Genomic DNA, 20,011 nt, shown 5'->3' on the forward strand with positions numbered 1-20,011 from the left:
GTGGCTCATGCCTGTAATCCCAGCACTTTGGGAGGCCGAGGCACGCAGATCACGAGGTCAGGAGTTCAAGACCTGCCTGGCCAACATGGTGAAACTCGATCTCTACTAAAAATACAAAAATTAGCTGGGCCTGGTGGTGCGTGCCTGTAATCCCAGCTACTCGGGAGGCTGAGACAGGAGAATCGCTTGAACCCAGGAGGTGAAGGTTGCAGTGACCCAAGATCGAGCCACTGCACTCCAGCCTGGGCGACACGGTGAGACTCCGTCTCAAAAAAAAAAAAAAAAAGAAATAAAAATGAACTAACTGGGGAAAAAAGTTTTGTAATTCAAAATCATTTGTGTCTCTTCCAAGTCCCACTTTTCTGTGCCTCTCTCTTCATGTTCTGACCTGACATGCCCTCCAAATTCTTCTCCACTTACCTCTTCTTCCACAAGGTGCACATGCACACATAGTGGGTGTGTGTCTTCTAAATCAAGATCTTGCCTGACTCTATTCTCAGACCCTCAGTCTTTCTCCATCAGCTTTACCCAAAAAAACAGAAAAAAGGTGACAAGTCTTATTTGTGGTGTGTGTTCTATAGTTTGTAAAATGCAAGGGCAATTCTGGGTGTACAAGGGAAGGCCAAGTAGGCCATTAGTTACTTCCTCCCACAAATACTGCACACTGCCAGACACTGCAATAGCCAGGTACTGGGAATACAGACATCAGCTGGGTAGACTCCTCCCTTCCCTCAGCCATCCAGGGTCATTATTTTAAGTGATGATTACAAAGTTGTCAAATCACTCCTTCACTAATATGGCGAAAGTGTATTTCTGCATTATAAGAATGAGACAAAATCATTCTTTTTGAGATTTTTTTTGTTTTCTTTTTGAGCCAGGCGTCTCACTATGTTGCCCAGACTGGTCTTGAACTCCTGGGCTCAAGCAGTCTACCCGTCTCAGCCACCTAGATAGCTGGGATTACAGGTACTCTCAGGTTTAACAGAAGGCTGAGAAAGGTTTTCTGTCAGGAAATCAAGGAAAGACGTGAGTTTCCTCCTGCTCTTGACAGGTGAACATTTATCAATTCTCTTTCTTTGCCATTGGGATCATTCAAATAGAGCAACAAAACCTGACAGAGCTCTGGGTCACTCTGCCTGAGCACCCACTGAACAGAGTGTGATGAGTTGGGACTAACTTTTAACACTAACTACAGGTCCTGGGACTTTTATGGAGGCCTCTGACCACGGCCATTGAAGTAGGGGTTGCCTGTCCTCTGTGGCTTGATCAAAGGCACACAGGTGTGGCACGGTAGGGAGGAGGACAATGAAGGGGACAGGATTCGAACCAGCCTTCCTGAAGGCCAAGTCCTGGACAAGGCATTCCAATGAGGTGGGGGCGGGGAGTGTGGCCCTGACGCCTCCCAGCAGGGCGCCTCGAGCCCCCATCCCTGCCGCGGCTCGGGCTGCCCTGCGGTCCTGGGTCACAAAGGCGGTTGCCAGGCGCCACGAACAGCGGCCGCCACTTTGGAGCGTGCGACCCTCGGAGTTCAGCAGGTGAGCCCCGGGCCCGGATGGTGGGACTGGGCCCGGGTTCCCACCGCATCGTCCGCCTCAGCCAGAACCTTCTGCTCCCCGCCCCCGGATAGGGACCCAGGAGGCCCAAGCCCCTTCTTCCGGCGGGGAGTGGGAGCCTCTCGCACTCTCGGCAGCTCCAGACCCTCGGGATCTCCGTTTAGAGTTCAGGACCTCAGCTGCACTTTGGCGCTAACGCCCTGTTTCCCAGGTGGGGAAATCAAGAGATGGGGTTCCTTGGAATGGGAAGTGGGGTGTGAAGGGGAAACCTTTTTGGCCAGGAGAATCAGGTGTTCCATATCAAGAGCTATTGAGCAGCTTGAGCAGACTTGGTAGGTTCAAGCCCTTCTGGAGTGGTTGGCAGTGACTTCCGGGCGGTGGGGATGGGGTGAACCATCTTTAAACTTTGTGCGAAGTGGTGCAGGGACCTAGGTTTAGAAGCCCTCTCATCCCATGTTGGTTCTGCCGAATATTTTGGCTGACTCCTGACCTCAAGTGATCGGCCCGCCTTGGCCTCCCAAAGTGCTGCGATTGCAGGCCTGAGCCACCGCGCCGCGACCTAGGCTGGACGTTTGACAAAGACTTTTACTTCTACCTCTATTTCCTCTTAGAAGATGTGACAAGAAAAGGATCCGGGGGGCCCGGGCCCGGTGGCTCACGCCTGTAATCCCAGCACTTTGGGAGGCCGAGGCGGGCGGATCACGAGGTCAGGAGATCGAGACAATCCTGGCTAACACGGTGAAACCCTGTCTCTACTGAAAATACAAAAAAATTAGCCGGGCGTGGTGGCGGGCGCCTGTAGTCCCAGCTACGGGAGGCTGAGGCAGGAGAATGGCGTGAACCCGGGAGGCGGAGCTTGCAGTGAGCTAAGATCGCGCCACTGCACTCCAGCCTGGGCGACAGAGCTAGACTCTGTCTCAAAAAAAAAAAAAAAAAAAAAAAAAGAAAGAAAGAAAAGGATCCTGGGATTAAATACTTTTTTAAATCCCATATTATGGGATTAAAAATATGCTTGGCAGCATTCATACCCTTCGCCCACCTTGCCATGGTGGTGTACCACAGTAGTCCCTCTCTTGGATACATGCTCTGAAGGTCAAGATATCAAGCACCAGAAGCCTTTCACGGGGTGTTTGGGATAGATAATTGTCCCTTGGGTGTCCCTTTCTCATTCTAAGGCAGCCCAGATATTTGAACACTTAGTACTTTGCAAAGAGCCGACATAGATCATGAGAAACATACTAGTTGGAGAAAATCAACAAATCCCCCTACACTAACCATTGTCAGGAGCAGGTCTTCTGGTCTGAAATGTCACCAACGTTTTTTTTTTTTTTTTTTGAGACGGAGTCTCCCTCTGTCACCCAAGCTGGAGTTCAATGGCTTGATCCCGGCTCACCGCAACCTCTGTTCAAGTGATTCTCCTGCTTCAGCCTCCTGAGTACCCAGGATTACAGGCACCCACCACCACGCCTGGCTAATTTTTGTATTTTTAGTAGAGATGGAGTTTTACCCTGTTGGCCAGGCTGGTCTTGAACTCCTGACCTCAAGTGATCCACCCGCCTCTGCCTCCCAAAGTGCTGGGATTACAGGTGTGAGCCACCGTGCCCGGCCAACATTTCTTTTTTTAAAATGAACTTTTCTATCTCACAAACGGCAGTGAAGGTGTCAAAATTTTCACAGTATTTCTGGGGCAATTACTGGATAGGATGAGATCTGCTGCTATCTTCTGTGGGAGAAGAAGGGGCAGAGAAATACACTTGGCTAGAAAGAAAAGGGACCTGCTATGCCCACTAACAAAATAGGTAGGTGCTAAAAAGATTAGCTTCTGAATTTAGTAAAACTTCTTATATACTGGCAATGTTGAAGGAGAATGATGGAAAATTCTAATTTTACTTGCATAAATTTTGAGTTAGCAATATCCTCACAGCCCTTTTTAATCTTCAAAGGAAAAAGAAAATTAAGGTCTTATGGAACCAGTAGGTCTCCCATAGATGGAAAACAAACAAATCAGAAAAACAAATTTAAAAACACACCCACACCTAGAAAAACAAAAATCTTTAACAATTTTTTGACTGGACTTTGGAAATGTTTTCTCCTCCCAGCCTGGTGTAGCTCCTCTGAGGTGGTATATAAATAACCCAGGGGTCTGCAAGTTGCTCCCTTGTGCTAGAAAATGCAGAGGACTTTGGGGCCAGGAGATGATCTCAGTAATGAATAGTGAAAGCTAGAGTTGTCTGAAAGGAATAGCATAAGAAATTCTCAAAATAGACTATGCAAGAGGGCTTGTATAAATGCAGATTGCTGGGTCCCACGTGGAGTTTGTTCCTGTTGGTCTGAGGTGGGGCCCAAAAATGTGCATTTCTACAAGTTTCCAAATGACGCTGAAGCTGCTACTACAGGGTTCATACATCGCGAACCTCACACAATATATATATATTTTTAGATGGAGTCTTGCTCTTTCGCCCAGGCTGGAGTGCAGTGGTGCGATCTTGACTCACTGCAACCTCTGCCTCCTGGGTTAAAGCAATTCTCACACCTCAGCCTCCCCACGTAGCTGGGACTACAGGCGTGCGCCACCATGCCCGGCTAATTTTTGTATTTTTAGTAGAGACGGTTTCACCATGTTGGCCAGGCTGGTCTGGAACTCTGACCTCAAGTGATTCGCCCGCCTCAGCCTCCCAAAGTGCTGGGATTATAGGCATGAGCCACTGTGTCCAGCCACAAATATTTTTAAGACATGACTTTTCTGAGCTTCTTCTAATCTCAAGTAATAAGGTTTCATCATGAAGTCCCAGAAGCTTCTGTCACCTCAGAAGATATAGATTCTGTCATTAGCAGCTAATAACACAGCATAGGTCCTAACAGTGGACCTATATTCATTTCAGACAAATCCATTTCCTCATCTATAAAATGGGTTAAGACCTACTTCCAAAGGCTTGTGAAAAAGTTTAATATAAAGTTTTAGTACACATAGCAGTTGCCAGATCAATACTTGTAATCATTCCCTACTTCCCTTTATTAGAATTACTAATACCTAGGCTGGGTGAAGTGGGTCACACCTGTAATCCCAGCACTTCGGGAGGCCGAGGCGGGTGGATCACCTGAGGTCAGGAGTTGGAGACCAGCCTGGCCAACATGGCAAAACTTTGTCACTACAAAAAAATACAGTGAGCCAAGATCGCTCCACTGCACTCCAGCCTGAGTGACAGAGACTCTTGTCTTAAAAAAGAAAAAATAAAAGAATTACTAATATCCTAACACCTATTGGAATCTATTCATGGGAACTATAGAACAAGTTTATGTCAATAGTGAGACGGAGATGGGAATTTGAAAGGCCATACTCTCATGAAAAGCATGTCAGGGAAATTCCATGCTCTGATTTCCCTCCTTTAGGACTGTCAATGGCAGGATACCAGCTCTGGTCACCATGGACCCCACTGGATGAGAGTTTCCAATGGCTGCGGCACACGACACCTACACCTTCCTCCAAGCACCCATTCAGGGCCTCCCCCTGCTTCCCACACACACCTTCCGACCTTGAAGTGCAGCTGTGCTTTCAAGAGGTCACTCTAGTCCTAGACAGCCCATTCCTGGAATCTGGAGTGAGTTCCAAGTTACCCTGCCACACATCAGAGTTGCGAACGATGAACAACAAAGGACTGGTCAGGAAGCCCCAGCCCATCCGCCTCAGTGGAGTAGATTCTGTCTTTGGCAGAGTTATCACAGCTCAGCCACCAAAGTGGACCGGGACTTTCAGAGTTTCAGACAAGTCAGCCTTTTGCAAAATCATTAGCAGGGAGCACCAGTGGCCCATTGGACTGAAGGAGCCTCAGATTCAGATGACAGTGACTATGTGCAAACAGATGCTGCGCTCTATCCTCTTGCTGTACGCAACTTACAAAAAGTGCACCTTTGCCTTGCAGCACTCCAAGTAAAGGGTCCTCATTTGATCCCCATTTCTTCACACCATGCCCTTTGGTATGTACCTGAAGCTTACAGAAACCTGTCCATGTAAATGAAACTGTGACATTGTCCCAGCCATCTTGCTTTTGTTTCAAGCAGTGATGATTCAGGAGCCCCTTTCATCCCTTCCTCTCCAAAAAAGGACCAATGATAGAGAACAAGGAAGAACATTCCCATTGTAAGGTTGAACCATTTAGAATCAAACTAGCATTGACATGTACATGTGATAACCGTTAAACAAATGATATAAACCAATGAGCCTAGTGTGAACTCACAAAAACACCTACAACCACAATGAATTGGGGGAAAAGGGGTGTAGAAGAGAAAGATGTATGGATTTCTATGTACCAAGGGATGTCAAAAATCTATATATAGGTCAAGGATTAGTTTAAAACCTCCTCTGACCAAAACAATGAAAATAAGAAAAAAACCCTAACTAACCACACCCTAATACCACTGGAGTGTACAAAAGTGGGTAGAAATACTGATATTAAACAATACTTGCAGCCTGGCAAGAAAGATCTTGGTAGCAGCACTGAAGCTAGGCTTTCTGGTAGGCTACATGGAACTCATGAGTCTCCATTTTAGCTGAAATGTACTCCTAATGTAATTTTGTAGCATTTTTTTTGTTTTTTAGAGACAAGGTTTCATTCTGTCATCACGGCTGGACTACAGTAGCATGGTCTTGGCTCACTGCAGCCTCAAACTCCCAGGCTCAAGTGATCCTCCCGCCTCAGCCTCCTGAGTAGCTGGGACTACAGGTGCGGGCCACCGTATCTGGCTAATTTTTGTATTATTATTATTTTTTTTTTTTTTTGAGACGGAGTTTTGCTCGTTGCCCAGGCTGGAGTGCAGTGGCGCCATCTTGGCTCACCGCAACCTCTGCCTACCAGGTTCAAGCAATTCTCCTGCCTCAGCCTCCCTAGTAGCTGGAATTACAGGCATGTGCCACCACGCCCAGCTAATTTTGTATTTTTAGTACAGACGGGGTTTCTCCAGGCTGGTCAGGCTGGTCTTGAACTCCCGACCTCAGGTGATCTGCCCGCCTCAGCCTCCCAAAGTGCTGAGATTACAGGCATGAGCCACTGCGCCTGGCCATTAATTTTTGTATTTTTTTTTTTTTTTAGTAGAGATGGAGTTTTGCCACATTGCCCAAGCTGGTCTTGAACTCCTGGACTCAAGCAATGCCCTGGCCTCGGCCTCCCAAAGTGTTGGGATTACAGCGGTGAACGACCGTACCTGGCCTTTGTAGCATTCTTATAACTAGATTAGGTATAACTCAGAAAACGGAAATAAACATTATATATACAAAGTTAACATGAGTTTGATGCTGCTTTTTTATTTTATTTTATTTTGGTCTTTTTTTTTTTTTGAGACGGAGTCTCGCTCTGTTGCCCAGGCTGGAGTGCAGTGGCGCGATCTCGGCTCACTGCAAGCTCCATCCACCTCCTGGGTTCACACCATTCTCCTGCCTCAGCCTCCCGAGTAGCTGGGACTACAGGCGCCCGCCACCACGCCTGGCTAATTTTTTTGTATTTTTTAGTAGAGACGGGGTTTCACTGTGTTAGCCAGGATGGTCTCGATCTACCGACCTCGTGATCCACCCACCTCAGCCTCCCAAAGTGCTGGGATTACAGGCGTGAGCCACTGCGCCCGGCTTTTTTTTGGTCTTATACTATCACACCAATCAAAAAAATTTTAAAAGCAGCCAAAACATTCCTTTTGACTTTCTTTGGGCACTGACAAGAAGTTCAAGTTGGCTGGGCATGGTGGCTCACGCCTGTAATCGCACCACTTTGGGAGGCCGAGGCGAGTAGATCACGAGGTCAGGAGTTCAAGACCAGCCTGGTCAATATGGTGAAACCCTGTCTCTACTAAAAAATACAAAGATTAGCCAGGCATGGTGGTGTGTGCCTATAGTCCCACCTACACAGGAGGCTGAGACAGGAGAATCGCTTGAACCTGGGAGGTGGAGGTTGCAGTGAGCTGAGATCGTGCCACTACACTTCAGCCTGAGCGACAGAGTGAGACTCTGTCTCAAAAAAAAAAAAAAAAAGGAAAGAAGATCAAGATCAAGTCAATCCTCCAGAAAGATCAGATATATCTCATCTCAGATGAAGTTGGTTCTTACAATAGGAGACATGATTTTAATCGGCAGAACCGTTAGCACCAGTCTCCATAATTTCTCTGCACAAATCTCAATTCAATTCCACCTAATCCTTGAATAATGAAGCAAATCCAGAAAGATAAATGAGGCAACTGAGGCAGAACTTAGAACAGTATTTGTAAAATTGGTACAAGCCTAAGTTCTACAATAAATCAGAGTTTCAAAACTAGCTCCCAAAGTCCAGAATCATGACTCAGAGATTTTACTCTGCAGTGTAGCACAGCTGGGTTTATTCAAACCAATAAATAATGCTACATTACAATCCTGAGCCAGGGACTGTGATGATGTTAGACAATCCATGATGTCCACAAGTTAATAAAGCCCCCACTTTAAGAACAAAATATGGCTGGGAGCGGTGGCTCATGCCTGTAATCCCAGCACTTTGGGAGGCTGAGGCAGGTGGGTCATGAGTTCAGGAGATCGAGACCATCTGGCCGACATGGTGAAACCCCGTATCTACTAAAAATACAAAAATTAGCTGGGCATGGTGGCGTGTGCCTGTAGTCCCAGCTACTCAGGAGGCTGAGGCAGGAGAATCGCTTGAACCTAGGAGGCGGAGGTTGCAGTGAGCCGAGATTGCAGCACTGCACTCCAGCCTGGGAGACACAGCGAGACCTCATCTTTTTAAAAAAAAAAAAAAGGAACAAAAAAGGACCCCTCCAGTAAGAAAGGCAAACAGCGGATTTCAAACTCTAACACAAAATGATCACAGGCTGGCAGAGACACAGAAGCGGGCAACAATTTATCTGGGGTCTACTCAGAGTCATCGTAACTCTCATCACTAACTTGCTCCTTTTCTCCAGCACTTACTTCGTCTTCTTCACCATCCTAAGGGGCAAAGAATAAATAAATAAGTATTTTAGGTTACTGCTCTGGGTGACCTCTGGAATACAGCAATTAGAGGATACACAACTGTACTATTATCAATGTTAAAACTTTTTTTTTTTTAAGGGAGTCTTGCTCTGTTACCAGGCTGGAATGCAGTGGCGTGATGTCAGCTCACTGCAACCTCCACCTCCCGGGTTCAAGCGATTCCCCTGCCTCAGCCTCCCAAGTAGCTGGGATTACAGGCAGGCGCCACCACATCCGGCTAATTTTTGTATTTTGGTAGAGACGGGGTTTCGCCACATTGGCTAGGCTGGTCTCAAACTCCTGACCTCAGATGATCTGCCTGCCTCAGCCTCCCAAAGTGCTGGGATTACAGGCGTGAGCCATTGTACCTGGCCCAATTTGCATAATTTTAAATAAGCCATGGTCCTCCAGCTCTACTGCATGTATATGACATAGGAACAAAGAGGGCATTCGATATAGAATGAAGTATTTATTACAAGTGGTGGTATGGCAGTGTAAGGTGGCTCACGCCTGTAATCCCAACACTTTGGAAGGCTGAGGTGGGTAGATCATCTGAGGTCAGGAGTTCGAGACCAGCCTGGCCAACATGGTGAAACCCTGTCTCTACTAAATATACAAAAACTAGCCAGGCATGGTGGCAGGCACCTGTAATCCCAGCTACTTGGAAGACTGAGGCAGGAGAATTGCTTGAACCCAGGAGACAGATTGCAGTGAGCCGAGACTGCACCACTGCACGCTAGCCTGGGCAACAGAAGGAGACTCTGTCTCAAAAAAAAGAAGTGCTGTGCTGGTGTATCTCAACAGGAATCCAGTACAAAATTCTGTTCTGTCTGGCTTACAATACTAGTATGAGAGATCTGCTTAGGGGAAAATACCAAACTAACAGAATATTGTCAGCCTCAAATTCTCTGAGAAAAAAGTAGAAGGGGTATATTATACAAATAAAACTGGGGACCATGTAAATAAAATAACTTTTTTGAGACAGGGTCTCGCTCTGTCATCCAGGCTGGAGTGTGATGATGGCTCACTGCAGCCTCCACCTCCTGGGCTTGAGCAACCCTCCCACCTCAGCCTCCTGAGTAGCAGGGACCACAGGCATGCGTCACCATGCCTGACTAGCTCAAAAAAATTTTTTCTGTAGAGATGGGGTCTCGGGCTGGTCTTGAAATTCTGGGCTTAAGTGGTCCTCCCACCTCAGCCTCACAAAGTGCTACAATTACAGGTGTGAGCCACCCCACCAGGCCAGACTTTTCATACTAAATGATCTTTCTGGATCAGACTCAAATTGCATTACAGACAGAGGCCCCACAGCAGGGTTCTTAAATCTGAGCTTTTTGGTGCCTATAACCTACCTGAATTGTGACAAAATTTTATAAATGTACACTTTTTTTTTTTTTCAAGACGGAGTCTCGCACTGTTGCCCAGGCTGGAGTGCAGTAGCGTGATCTCGGCTCACCACAACCTCCATCTCCCGGGTTCAAGTGATTCTCCTGCCTCAGCCTCCCAAGTAGCTGAGACTACAGGCACGTGCCACCACGCCCAGCTAATTTTTGTATTTTTAGTAGAGATGGGGTTTCACTATGTTGGCCAGGCTGGTCTTGAACTCCTGACCTTGTGATCAGCCCACATCGGCCTCCCAAAGTGCTGGGATTACAGGTGTGAGCCACTGCACCCAGGTTTATTTTTCATTTTTTTGTGGAGATAGGGTCTTGTTATGTTGCGCAGCTTTGCCTTGAGCTCCCAGGCTCAAGCAATCCTCCTACCTTGGCCTCACAAAGTGCTAGGATTACAAGCATGAGCCTGCGCCAGCCATGTATACATTTTTATTTAGCTTTCTTTAAAATGTCAAAAGCATCTGTACCACAAAAAAGCATAAGAACTTCTATTTTTATTTCAGTTCTCTAAGGTGGCAGCTTCTGACTCTGTGCTTTGGCTTTCACCAAATGCTTTCACATTTCTATTTTTGTATGTTTCAAATGTGTTTAAATGGTTTAACTCATTCTTCTCAACACTCAGAAAATACTTCGATGACTTCTCCCTTCTAAAATGGTTTCAGATATGAATTCATGGAAAATGAGAGGCTATAATGCAGAGAATTGTCAACTCTATAACAAATGCCACAACTCGAGATACTCAGGAGCGATTCTAAGGTTGTGTGGTTGTTTTTTCTGGGTCCCACAAAATTATATAAGCACAGAAGCTGTTATGGAGGGAATGGAAATGGGCATAGAAGCATTTGACAATAAACACAAGTAGGCAAAGTTCTGCTCCACCAACTTAGAACAATTAACAAAATGCAACCATCAGTGCCAGACTCTGGTGCCTTTTGCAGATACCTCAGTAGCTTTGCTCTTGGAGGCCTGGGATGACATGTCATCCTCACTCTCATCTGCTGTGCTCTCCTGGGAATTTTGGGACTTAATCTCTTCACCCTAAATGTGAATGGACCAAGAAAATGGTGGGTTATAATGATCACATTTAGGGTAATAGGGGAGAAGGTTGAGTTTACAGGCAATACAATGGAAGATATTTTAGCCATTCAAAACACAGTCAGACATGGATACCAACTTGTGATTCAGCATCTAGAGGAGGGATACTCAACTCCAGGTTTCTGAGATGTCTGTGGCTCTGATACAATAAGTAATGTAACGAAAGGTTCATCTTAGTATGCTAGTATCACACTACATTTTAAAAGGCTAGATTGTATTGGTGACTCTAAGTTGACGCTGAACATGGTTCTAAAATTTCCCAAATACCTTAAGGTATATAAGCACCATCACACCAACCACGAATGGCCATGCGGAGGCTAAAGGACAGTACAGTGAGGTGGTTTAAGAACATCAACTCTGGATTTAGGACTGTTTGGACTCAAACCCTGGCTCCACTCACTTATTGTTGAATGACATTAGGTAAATTACTTAACTTCTCTGAGCTTCAATTTTTATGCAGAAACAATAGTATCTACCTCATAAGGTTGATGTGAAGAAAGGAAGCTAATTCTCTGTGGTGCTATTTTATGTATTATATAACTGACTATAAGACTCAGATATTGTAAGCATGAAAGAAAAGGGCTTATACTACCCTATCTGAAAAATGTTGTAACTCCAAAGTAGTATTATAAACAACACAAGATTTCAGCTAATCAGACAACTAAAAAACCTTATAAATGCTCATTAGTTAAAATTAGAGATTAATTTGTAATTTCCAGAATAAGACAGATTGGCTTAGGGGAAAAAAAATAACAAAAGAAATGTTTGTCCCTGTACAAAAACGTTATTATGAATGTACCCTCAGTGGAGCTTAAAGGAGCCCCTCTGGCTGTGGAGGTTTGTACTGGTCTGACTCCTTTATGTCTGAGGCATTGTTTATATCAATGGCATGTTTTGGTGCCTTGCTGCCTAAGATGAGGGGTGCAGCCTGTGACCAGGGCCCATGAGCAATGTACCATAACTTTAAGAGTTAAGCAGTCACAGACTTAAGAGAAAAGTAGCCTTACTGAGAGACGAGGGCTTAGGTGACCTTCCTTACATGCCATCTGATGCTGTCACAAAGAATAAGAGTGGGGGATTATCACTAGCAGGATCCAAGGCTTACCTGCAAGTCCCGGTTTTTTAGATTGCCCAGCCAGAAAGCCTCTCTACAACTGTTGAGGGTGAGCATAGCTTTGACTCTGCAAACTAACAGTTCCAGGGTCTTTTTGAGCAGAGGCACATGTTGGGTGAGTCTCGTGTCCTGGTGAATCTGAATGGAAATAAATAACATCCATCTTTTGTGAGTTTATCATCATGCCTTCACATTTCTTATAGAAACCTTTGAATATTGAATAAGAACACAAGCCCTGCCAATATGAGCCAACGGTATGTTCCATCAAACAGGAATAGTTTGGCAGAGTAATCCAAAGAGAATGGCAGCTAAAGAATTCAAAGCCTAGAAGACATACCACCAACACCTCTAGTTCCTCTTCATAACCTCTTACTGGCCGATCATCAATGAATTTACCTAAAATATTCTTGAATATATATTTTACTGATATTAAACAATAGAGTAGCCCTGTTTAGCTAAGATAATTCCTTAGACATTCACTGTTCAGCCGGGAGGCAGAACTTGCAGTGAGCAGAGATTGCGCCACTGCACTCCAGCCTGGGCTACAAAGCGAGACTCCGTCTCAAAAAAAAAAAAATCACTGTTCAGGACCTTATAAATTTAGAACCAGAGGAGGAAGTAAGTAACAGAAACTGAACTCAAGAATCATTTGGTTTGCCAGTGACTGCAGAACTCTAGGGTTCTGTGTTCAGACAAAATGTGACAATACCTCATTAACTATAAGAAGGCTTCAAGTGGAAAAATCCTTTAATGCTAAGATGTTCTCATAAGATATAGATGAGTTCCTTGAAAGTAAGTGGCACAGATGAAAGCCTCTACAGATGGCTGCTTTAGAGCCACCTCCTATCTCCTGCAGGATCATCACTTACATCACAGTCCTGTCACCTAGAGGACTTTGCAGAAGTAAACATATACCAGCATTCTATTTCTGTCACCCAAGAAGTTTCTAGAGGAAAAAGAGCTTTGGAGTTTGAATCAAATTTCAGATGTAGAGATTCCCCTCTAGAGGACTACCCAATCTCAAGAAGCAACTAAGGATTTGCTCTGAATAAACTGCCTTTGGACAGACACAGTCCCACATATAAAGGAAGAAGGACGGTAGCCCATGGATCCCCCAATAGCAACTGCAGATTAAGCCAACAGGCAGGCTGCTGATAGAACCTCCTCCCCTTCTTACCTTGGAATGCCCACACAGGTGATGAAGCAACCTTGTGTCCAACTGGAAGGTTTCCAGTAAGCTCAGAACATCTTCCTATAACCAATAAGTTTATAAATGCTCTATGAAATGTCCTGATTTCATTTTAGATTCAAGATACCCTTGCAATCAAAAGCTCCAAAGAGGATAAACTCTGCAGATTCCAGCCTATGCTGATAATCATCTTAATTTGCCTCTCAAATAGGAGGAATAGCGGCTACCTCTTATTCTCAACTCTTCCATTTCTGTCCTTTGTATAAATCTGAGAGTTATAAGACCTGCATTTTAGTTTTACATAGGTTACCATGTCTCAGTTTTCCCATCTGCAACATTAGGATAAAATACCGCCTTCCCTTTCTCTTTTAGGGCTGTGAGGGACCAACCAAATATGGTGAGTGTTTTCTTCAACTTGCTAAATATGTATAGGAAATAATGTGATTCTATCCTTACTTCATCACTCTAGCCCTGGGTGCCACTGGCTAAAAAACTGTCAAGACTTCATTACCACAGCAAAGGGTTTTATGACACAAATGAGCTTTTTTTTTTTTAAATAATTTCTGAGAGTATACCTACAGAAGCATAAAGGAATAAGCAAATGACACACTGATACATGAGGACCTGAGAGTGCAGTAGCACAATAAAATCAGGCTAAAAGGAAGACCACTGTCAGATATGGAGAAGAAGTAGAAAGGTGGGTTTGATCCAGAGTGGGTCTGAGGAGTTCAGCCTACTTTGGAATATTCAGTCCGATTTGGGGATCTCTGGCTATAGCTGAAGTGGACCAGAGGAGCCCAGGTAGAACACTCCCAGCGCCACCCAGGAGTCACCACAGACATATCTTCTGAGCAACTCTTCAGTGCATATCTTTGTTCTCTGCTCGTAGCTCTTACCCGGTGTTTTCTAAAACTGAAGTCTAGGAGCGGCATACATTGCTTCAGAAATGCTTCCACAAAGAGACGTCCGTACTGAAGAAGAGAGACACACTGTTATCTCTAGCTGAGGTATCTCACTGAAAGGCCTCTGAGGCAGAATAGCCTCATCCAGCCCAAGGGTTTTATTTTCTTATTTATATATAAAAAAAACCAAATTGGGAAGGGTCCAAAAGGTTTATTTGGAGAATGTAACTTAATACAAAAATCAAACTGGCCTGTTAACTAAGCCCCAGAATTAGGCAGACTTACCTACCACAGATACAGTCGATGGACAGGAAACTTGCTCAGCTTAGGAGTGAGAGCATAGAGGAGTAGAGGGGAGTTCTATCTGAGGATAACTTACTCCCAAGAGGGAAAAACTGGGTAAAGCTGAGGAAGCATATGACCAATTTCTAAATTTCCCAATCAGATAAATCACTCCTCTCTCCAACTCGCCCATCTCCCACATTGCACAAGGGTGGAGTAAAAAGGGAGAGTGACCAGTAGATAACAAGAATGGGGCACCATCCACTTGGAAGGAAACTTGAGGAGTGGGGAAGTAGCATTTTCCCCATAACATTCCGACTGGACTTCCCATCAAATCTAGGGCTAATACAGGCTATTCCCACAGAAGAAAGTTTGGCAATTATCAGGGTATCAGATCCCACATTTGTAAGGCCACCCATAGACTTTAAAGAAGAATCATCTACTCCTCCTTCCTCCCTTTTGCCTGGTAAGGAATGGCAGGGAAGGTAACTACTGCTCCTAAACTCAACTGCCCTGAAGCCATTCCTCCTAGTACTAAGATTCTTACCAAAAGTTTTCAAATTCATAGGAAAACTGGCTTCTCCAATCATCCAACTAGGGTGGGAAAATGTATCCATTGCCTTCCCTAAACTGGCATAGATTCTGGAAACTCTGGCTTGTGGGCAAGAAATTGAGCAATTTATCTCAGCTGAGGTCCTCTCTACAGTGATCCACAGGAAGAATAAATATGAAACAGGGCCCAGTAAATCTCTCACCTTCAAACACACATGCAGAACAGGATGACTGTCAAATACCTGGAGAGGTGAAAGACAAGAAACCAAGGCTGAGATCTGCTCCTTTGAGCACTCCAGCCTCTTTCCCACTGCGCAAAGCACAGCTTTGGGTGCTGTAGAGAATTCTACAATGGAGGAATGTCAACATTTAAATTAATATTACAAAGCAGATTAAAGTAATTATCACAACTGAAGTTCAAGAAAAGAAAGAGATGAACAAAGAGAAATAAACTGATTCCAACTGGGAGTGTTGAGAAGATGGCATTATTAGAGGTCCAAAACCTTGATCTGAAGACTTAAGAAAGACTGGATGAGGCTGGGCATGCTGGCTTATGCCTGATATCCCAGCATTTTGGGAAGCTGAGGCTGGTGGATCACTTGAGCCCAGGAGTTCGAGGCCAGCCTGGGGAACAGAATGAGACCCTGTTTCTACAAAAAATAGAAAAATTAGCTGGGCGTGGTGGCATGTTCCTGTAGTCCCAGCTACTCCAGAGGCTTAAGTGGGAAGATTCTTGAGTCTAGGAGGTTGAGGCTGCAGTGAGCTGTGATCACCCAACTGCATTACAGCCTGGACAACAGAGTGAGACCCTGCCTCAAAAGAAAAAAAAAAAAAAAGACATGAAAGAGGTGGAAAGGAGAGACAAGGACATTCTAGGCTGGGGGAATAAGCTGAGCAAAACCACGATGGAGTGGGTGAGAGCACAGAGTGTTTAAAGGAGAACGAGGGCATTCAGGGTTAGAAGAGGGAATGTGCGCTCAGATCATAGAGGACCCAAGTCAAGGTGAAAAAGTGAGGGAATTACAGATGGAAAGAGTCATTAAATAGTATTGTGGCATAAGTAGAAGGAAGGAAAAGACAAAAAAAAAATGCCTAGTGAGAAAAGGGGTTATCCAGGATGGGTAGGGGGACAAAGGAAGAAGACGACTCAGGGAGAGCAGGCCCCAAGGAAGAGTGGGAAGAGGAGCAAGGAGAGTCCATTTTGGAAGCCAGGACACTTGGTTTCTGCAGTTATTTGGTGAGATGGGTCAAGGAGCCTCCATACTCACCTTTATCAAGTTGATGAGGATACTGAAGTCTCGAACAGCCATGTTCCAGTAGAGGAGTTTCTCTTCATGAATCTGGGGCAGCCAAATATATGGGCACCTCTGAGTCACAGCCAAATACTTCCCTTACTGTATTCCCACTAAGATATAGTTCTTGAATTACACAGCTATACAGATATTTAAGCCAATTATCCTTAGATGTAGCAACCAGTGCATCCACAAGATGGTTCTGAGGCCTGCACATGTTGTGGTAACATTAAAACACCTCATAGGGACAGACTTTCTAAAAAGTTTCCTCTTCAGCAATTCCCAAGTAAGTAAAAGCCTTTGCAACATATACTGGCCATCAGACCAGGTGCAGTGGTTCATGCCTATAATCCCTGCACTTTGGTAGGCTGAGGCGGGAGGATTGCTTGAGCCTATGAGTTCAAGACTAGCCTGAGCAACACGACAAAACCCCGCCTCTGCTAAAAATAGAAAAATTAGCCGGGCATGGTGGCGTGCATCTGTGGTCCCAGCTATTTGGGAGGCTGAGGTGGGAGGATTATCTGAGCCCAGAAGGCAAAGGCTGCAGTGAGCCAAGTTTGCACCACTGCACTCCAACCTGGATGTCAGACTCAGACCCTGTCTCAAAAAGAAAAAAAAAAAAGAAAAAACATATACTGGCTGTAGCTTCTCTGCTTCCCTATGCTAGCCCTTTTTCTTACTTGTCTAGCTCCGTTCTGGTTAGCAGGCTGCCAAGATCCACAGTATCTCAAACAGGCTGGCTTACGTCATGCCAGTTAGCAGGAGGCAAACTGGGCAGTAGCCAAGGAAAAGAGAGCCCATTCCTCACCTCTAACTAGAGGGAAAGGAAATTAAACTAGGAACTCTGAAAAAAAATCCTGAATCTCAGAAACTCAAAACAAAAAACAAAAAACAGCTTAGGAGAAAACTTGGACCCAAGAAATAGAAGAATCAGCAACTACCACCGGGCGCAGTGGCACATGTCTGTAATCCCAGCACTTTGGGAGGCCGAGGTGGGTGAATCATGAGGTCAGGAGTTTGAGACTAGCCTGGCCAACATGGTGAAACCCTATCTCTACTAAAAAATATAAAAATTAGCCAGGCGTGGTGGCACATGCCTGTAATCCCAGCTACTCAGGAGTCTGAGGCAGGAGAATTGCTTGAACCCAGGAGGCGAGGTTGCAGTGAGCTGAGATCATGCCACTGCACTCCAGTCTGGGCAACAGAACAAGCAAGACTCTGTCTCAGAAAAAAAAAAAAAAAAATCATCAACTTCCAAGTAATCCAAAGTCCACTTCTTGAAGTGACTATATCTTACTCACCTGCTGCGAGTCTGCTGCTGTGCCAGGCTCAATTTTTTTCACTGTCTTCTCTAGTTCAGCCATCATCACACGGAAGAAAACAACAAAAGTGTGCCTAGAAGACGGGAAAAGCATACGTGCCCACACCATGATGCACTGCTTAGAACTACCTGGGAAGAACCAGGAACCAAAAGTAGCTTCCTTTCCTACCTCTCTGAATGTCCTTTCACTAGGGTCCTTATTAATAAGAGGATAGGGGAGTGGAAAGGACTCAGTAATAAGCCCAAGAAGATTTCCTGTCAAACAATGGAATTAACTTTATGAAAGGAGGTGTTATGGTAGTATGGAAAAAGCAATGAAGTAACAGTGAGAAGATCTGAGTTTGAGTCCTGGTTCTATGTTTATTTTATTGCACGTGTAAGCTTGAGAAGTTCCCTAGCTCTCATTTTCCTCAACAGTAAAATAGGGGCAATGATACCAACCTCACAGAATTATCAAAAGGATAAAATGAGATAAAGTGAAAGTGCTTTGTAAACTGAAAAGACTACAAATGTTAAGATAACTACTGATATTCTGAGACACACACCCATTAAGTGAGACATACATGTGAGCACCCTGTTCTCAAGATGGCTAAAATATCTCAGCTGGGCACAATGGCTCATGCCTGTAATCCCAGCACTTTGGGAGGCCGAGGCAGGCAGATCACCTGAGGTCGGGTTCAAGACTAGCCTGGCTAACATGGTGAAACCCAATCTCTACTAAAAATACAAAAATTAGCCGGGTGTGGTGGTGGGTGCCTGTAATCCCAGTTACTTGAAAGGCTGGGGTAGGAGAATCGTTTGAACCCAGGAGGCGGAGGTTGCAGTGAGCTGAGATTGCGCCACTACACTCCAGCCTGGGTGACAAGTTTTCTCAAAAACAAAACAAAACAATACAAAACAAAAACCACCAAGGTCCTCTCAAATGTATTAGCTGAGAGCCCTTGAAAGGAATGCATAACAGACTCTCTTTATTGAATGAATGATTGTATCTACTGTCTATATCAGAATTAGATGAGGAGAAGCAAGGCAGTTGTGTGGAAGCTATATACATTGGACAGTGTGATTATGATTCTTTTTTTTTTGAGATGGAGTTTCGCTCTTGCTGCCCAGGCTGGAGTGCAGTGGCGCGATCCCGGCTCACTGCAACCTCCGCTTCCCAGGTTCAAGCAATTTTCCTACCTCAGCCTCCTAAGTAGCTGGGATTACAGGCATGTGCCATCACGCCCGGCTAATTTTTGTATTTTTAGTAGGGACAGGGTTTCACTATGTTGGCCAGGTGGGTCTCAAAACTCCTGACCTCAAGGTGATCCTCCTGCCTCAGCCTCCCAAAGTGCTGGGATTACAGGCATAAGACACCATGCCCAGCCTGATGATGATTCTATCTTAAGGGAAAAACTGGAGGAAAGAACTCCCTTACCTGGTCAGTGTAGGGAATGTAGAGGAAGACGCATCTTTAGGAGAGTTGATCAGTTCTGGGACACCAACACCAGCAATCTCCTCTATGGCCTTCAGAATGCTGTCTGTGTGCTCCAGGTAGATACTGCATTGAGAGTCAAATATTTGACCCACTGATTAACAAAGTAGAATACAACTACAGATTCCTCTAATTCCTCTATGATCTGAATTAACAATAAGCAGTTAGCTGACAGTATAAAACAGAACCAGAGGATCTTAAGATCCACATGTTCCCAATTGTGTTCATTTTTAACCTACTTCATTGTTTTCAAATTCCCACTAAAAAGGTCATTTGTCCAGTCTCTGACAAACAACAGTAGTAAAACAGAAAAAGGCTATTTGGCTCATTGGAAGAAACCAAACATCTCACCAGAGCAAAGCATGGAGCTGGTCATTAGAGATGTTGCTCTTCTCTTTATCCCCACTTGGCCACACCCGACAGAGGAATTGTCTGGCAAGGCAAGCTGTTAGAAAAGAAGACAAAGGAATCTTATATATGGGAACTTGACCTCATTCTTGCTTTTCGGGCTTTTGAGGATGATTATTGACCAAAAGGATTATTAGTTTAGATTTACTAAGACGTTCCCGGTCTAACAGGCAACTTACAAAAAGCTGTCATGTTCCTGATCCACTGGCCCTTTTGCCAGACATAAACTCATTTGCCTAAGGCTCAACACGTCCCACCCCAACCCCATCCTGAAACACACAGACATGCAAACATGAACATAAATACAGACATACAACATAAATACAGAGAAAAGGAACGCTGCTAGGCAGTGGGAAGGCCAATCTTGTTCCTCCTGGGCTGGCCAATAGCAGTGGTCACCTCCAAGATTCAGACCAAACCTTCCCCTTTTAATCAACAGGGAAAAATAAAGGTTTG

At 44.9% G+C, this 20,011-nt stretch overlaps 2 protein-coding genes across 16 annotated transcripts in view; one reads left to right on the forward strand and one right to left on the reverse strand.

The window, feature by feature from the left end:
• The first annotated feature begins 877 nt into the window (after nucleotides 1–877).
• Nucleotides 878–6,830, forward strand: FANCD2OS (FANCD2 opposite strand). 12 transcript variants are annotated; one of them, XR_008523676.2, is made up of 5 exons: nucleotides 878–1,764; nucleotides 2,892–3,352; nucleotides 4,944–5,528; nucleotides 6,151–6,274; nucleotides 6,644–6,830. XR_008523676.2 is itself a non-coding variant. In XM_054551761.2 (4 exons), the coding sequence occupies exons 2-3, from the start codon at nucleotides 3,334–3,336 to the stop codon at nucleotides 5,483–5,485; spliced, it is 561 nt and encodes a 186-aa protein (XP_054407736.1). In that variant the 5' UTR covers nucleotides 878–1,764; nucleotides 2,892–3,333; the 3' UTR covers nucleotides 5,486–5,528; nucleotides 6,641–6,830. The 12 variants fall into 12 exon arrangements, 10 of the variants coding, with proteins under 10 accessions (XP_054407736.1, XP_054407737.1, XP_063577977.1 ...); XR_008523679.2 differs by lacking the exon at nucleotides 2,892–3,352; XM_054551761.2 differs by lacking the exon at nucleotides 6,151–6,274 and having other exon boundaries at nucleotides 6,641–6,830.
• A 1,479-nt stretch (nucleotides 6,831–8,309) lies between these two features.
• The window catches only part of FANCD2 (FA complementation group D2), a 71,395-nt gene continuing 59,693 nt past the window's right edge, over nucleotides 8,310–20,011 (reverse strand). For all 4 annotated transcript variants that reach the window (XM_063721886.1, XM_024244264.3, XM_063721887.1 and 1 more), the window contains 10 exons: nucleotides 19,499–19,592; nucleotides 19,091–19,213; nucleotides 17,654–17,747; nucleotides 16,329–16,400; nucleotides 15,264–15,302; nucleotides 14,221–14,295; nucleotides 13,313–13,387; nucleotides 12,127–12,273; nucleotides 10,869–10,964; nucleotides 8,310–8,508 (listed from right to left, as the gene is read on the reverse strand). In XM_063721886.1, the coding sequence (XP_063577956.1) occupies nucleotides 8,434–8,508; nucleotides 10,869–10,964; nucleotides 12,127–12,273; nucleotides 13,313–13,387; nucleotides 14,221–14,295; nucleotides 15,264–15,302; nucleotides 16,329–16,400; nucleotides 17,654–17,747; nucleotides 19,091–19,213; nucleotides 19,499–19,592 (890 nt within the window). In that variant the 3' untranslated portion in view covers nucleotides 8,310–8,433. The remainder of the gene's footprint in view (nucleotides 8,509–10,868; nucleotides 10,965–12,126; nucleotides 12,274–13,312; nucleotides 13,388–14,220; nucleotides 14,296–15,263; nucleotides 15,303–16,328; nucleotides 16,401–17,653; nucleotides 17,748–19,090; nucleotides 19,214–19,498; nucleotides 19,593–20,011) is intronic.

The sequence above is a fragment of the Pongo abelii genome, chromosome 2 (assembly GCF_028885655.2).
Source record: "Pongo abelii isolate AG06213 chromosome 2, NHGRI_mPonAbe1-v2.0_pri, whole genome shotgun sequence".
NCBI lineage: Eukaryota > Metazoa > Chordata > Mammalia > Primates > Hominidae > Pongo > Pongo abelii.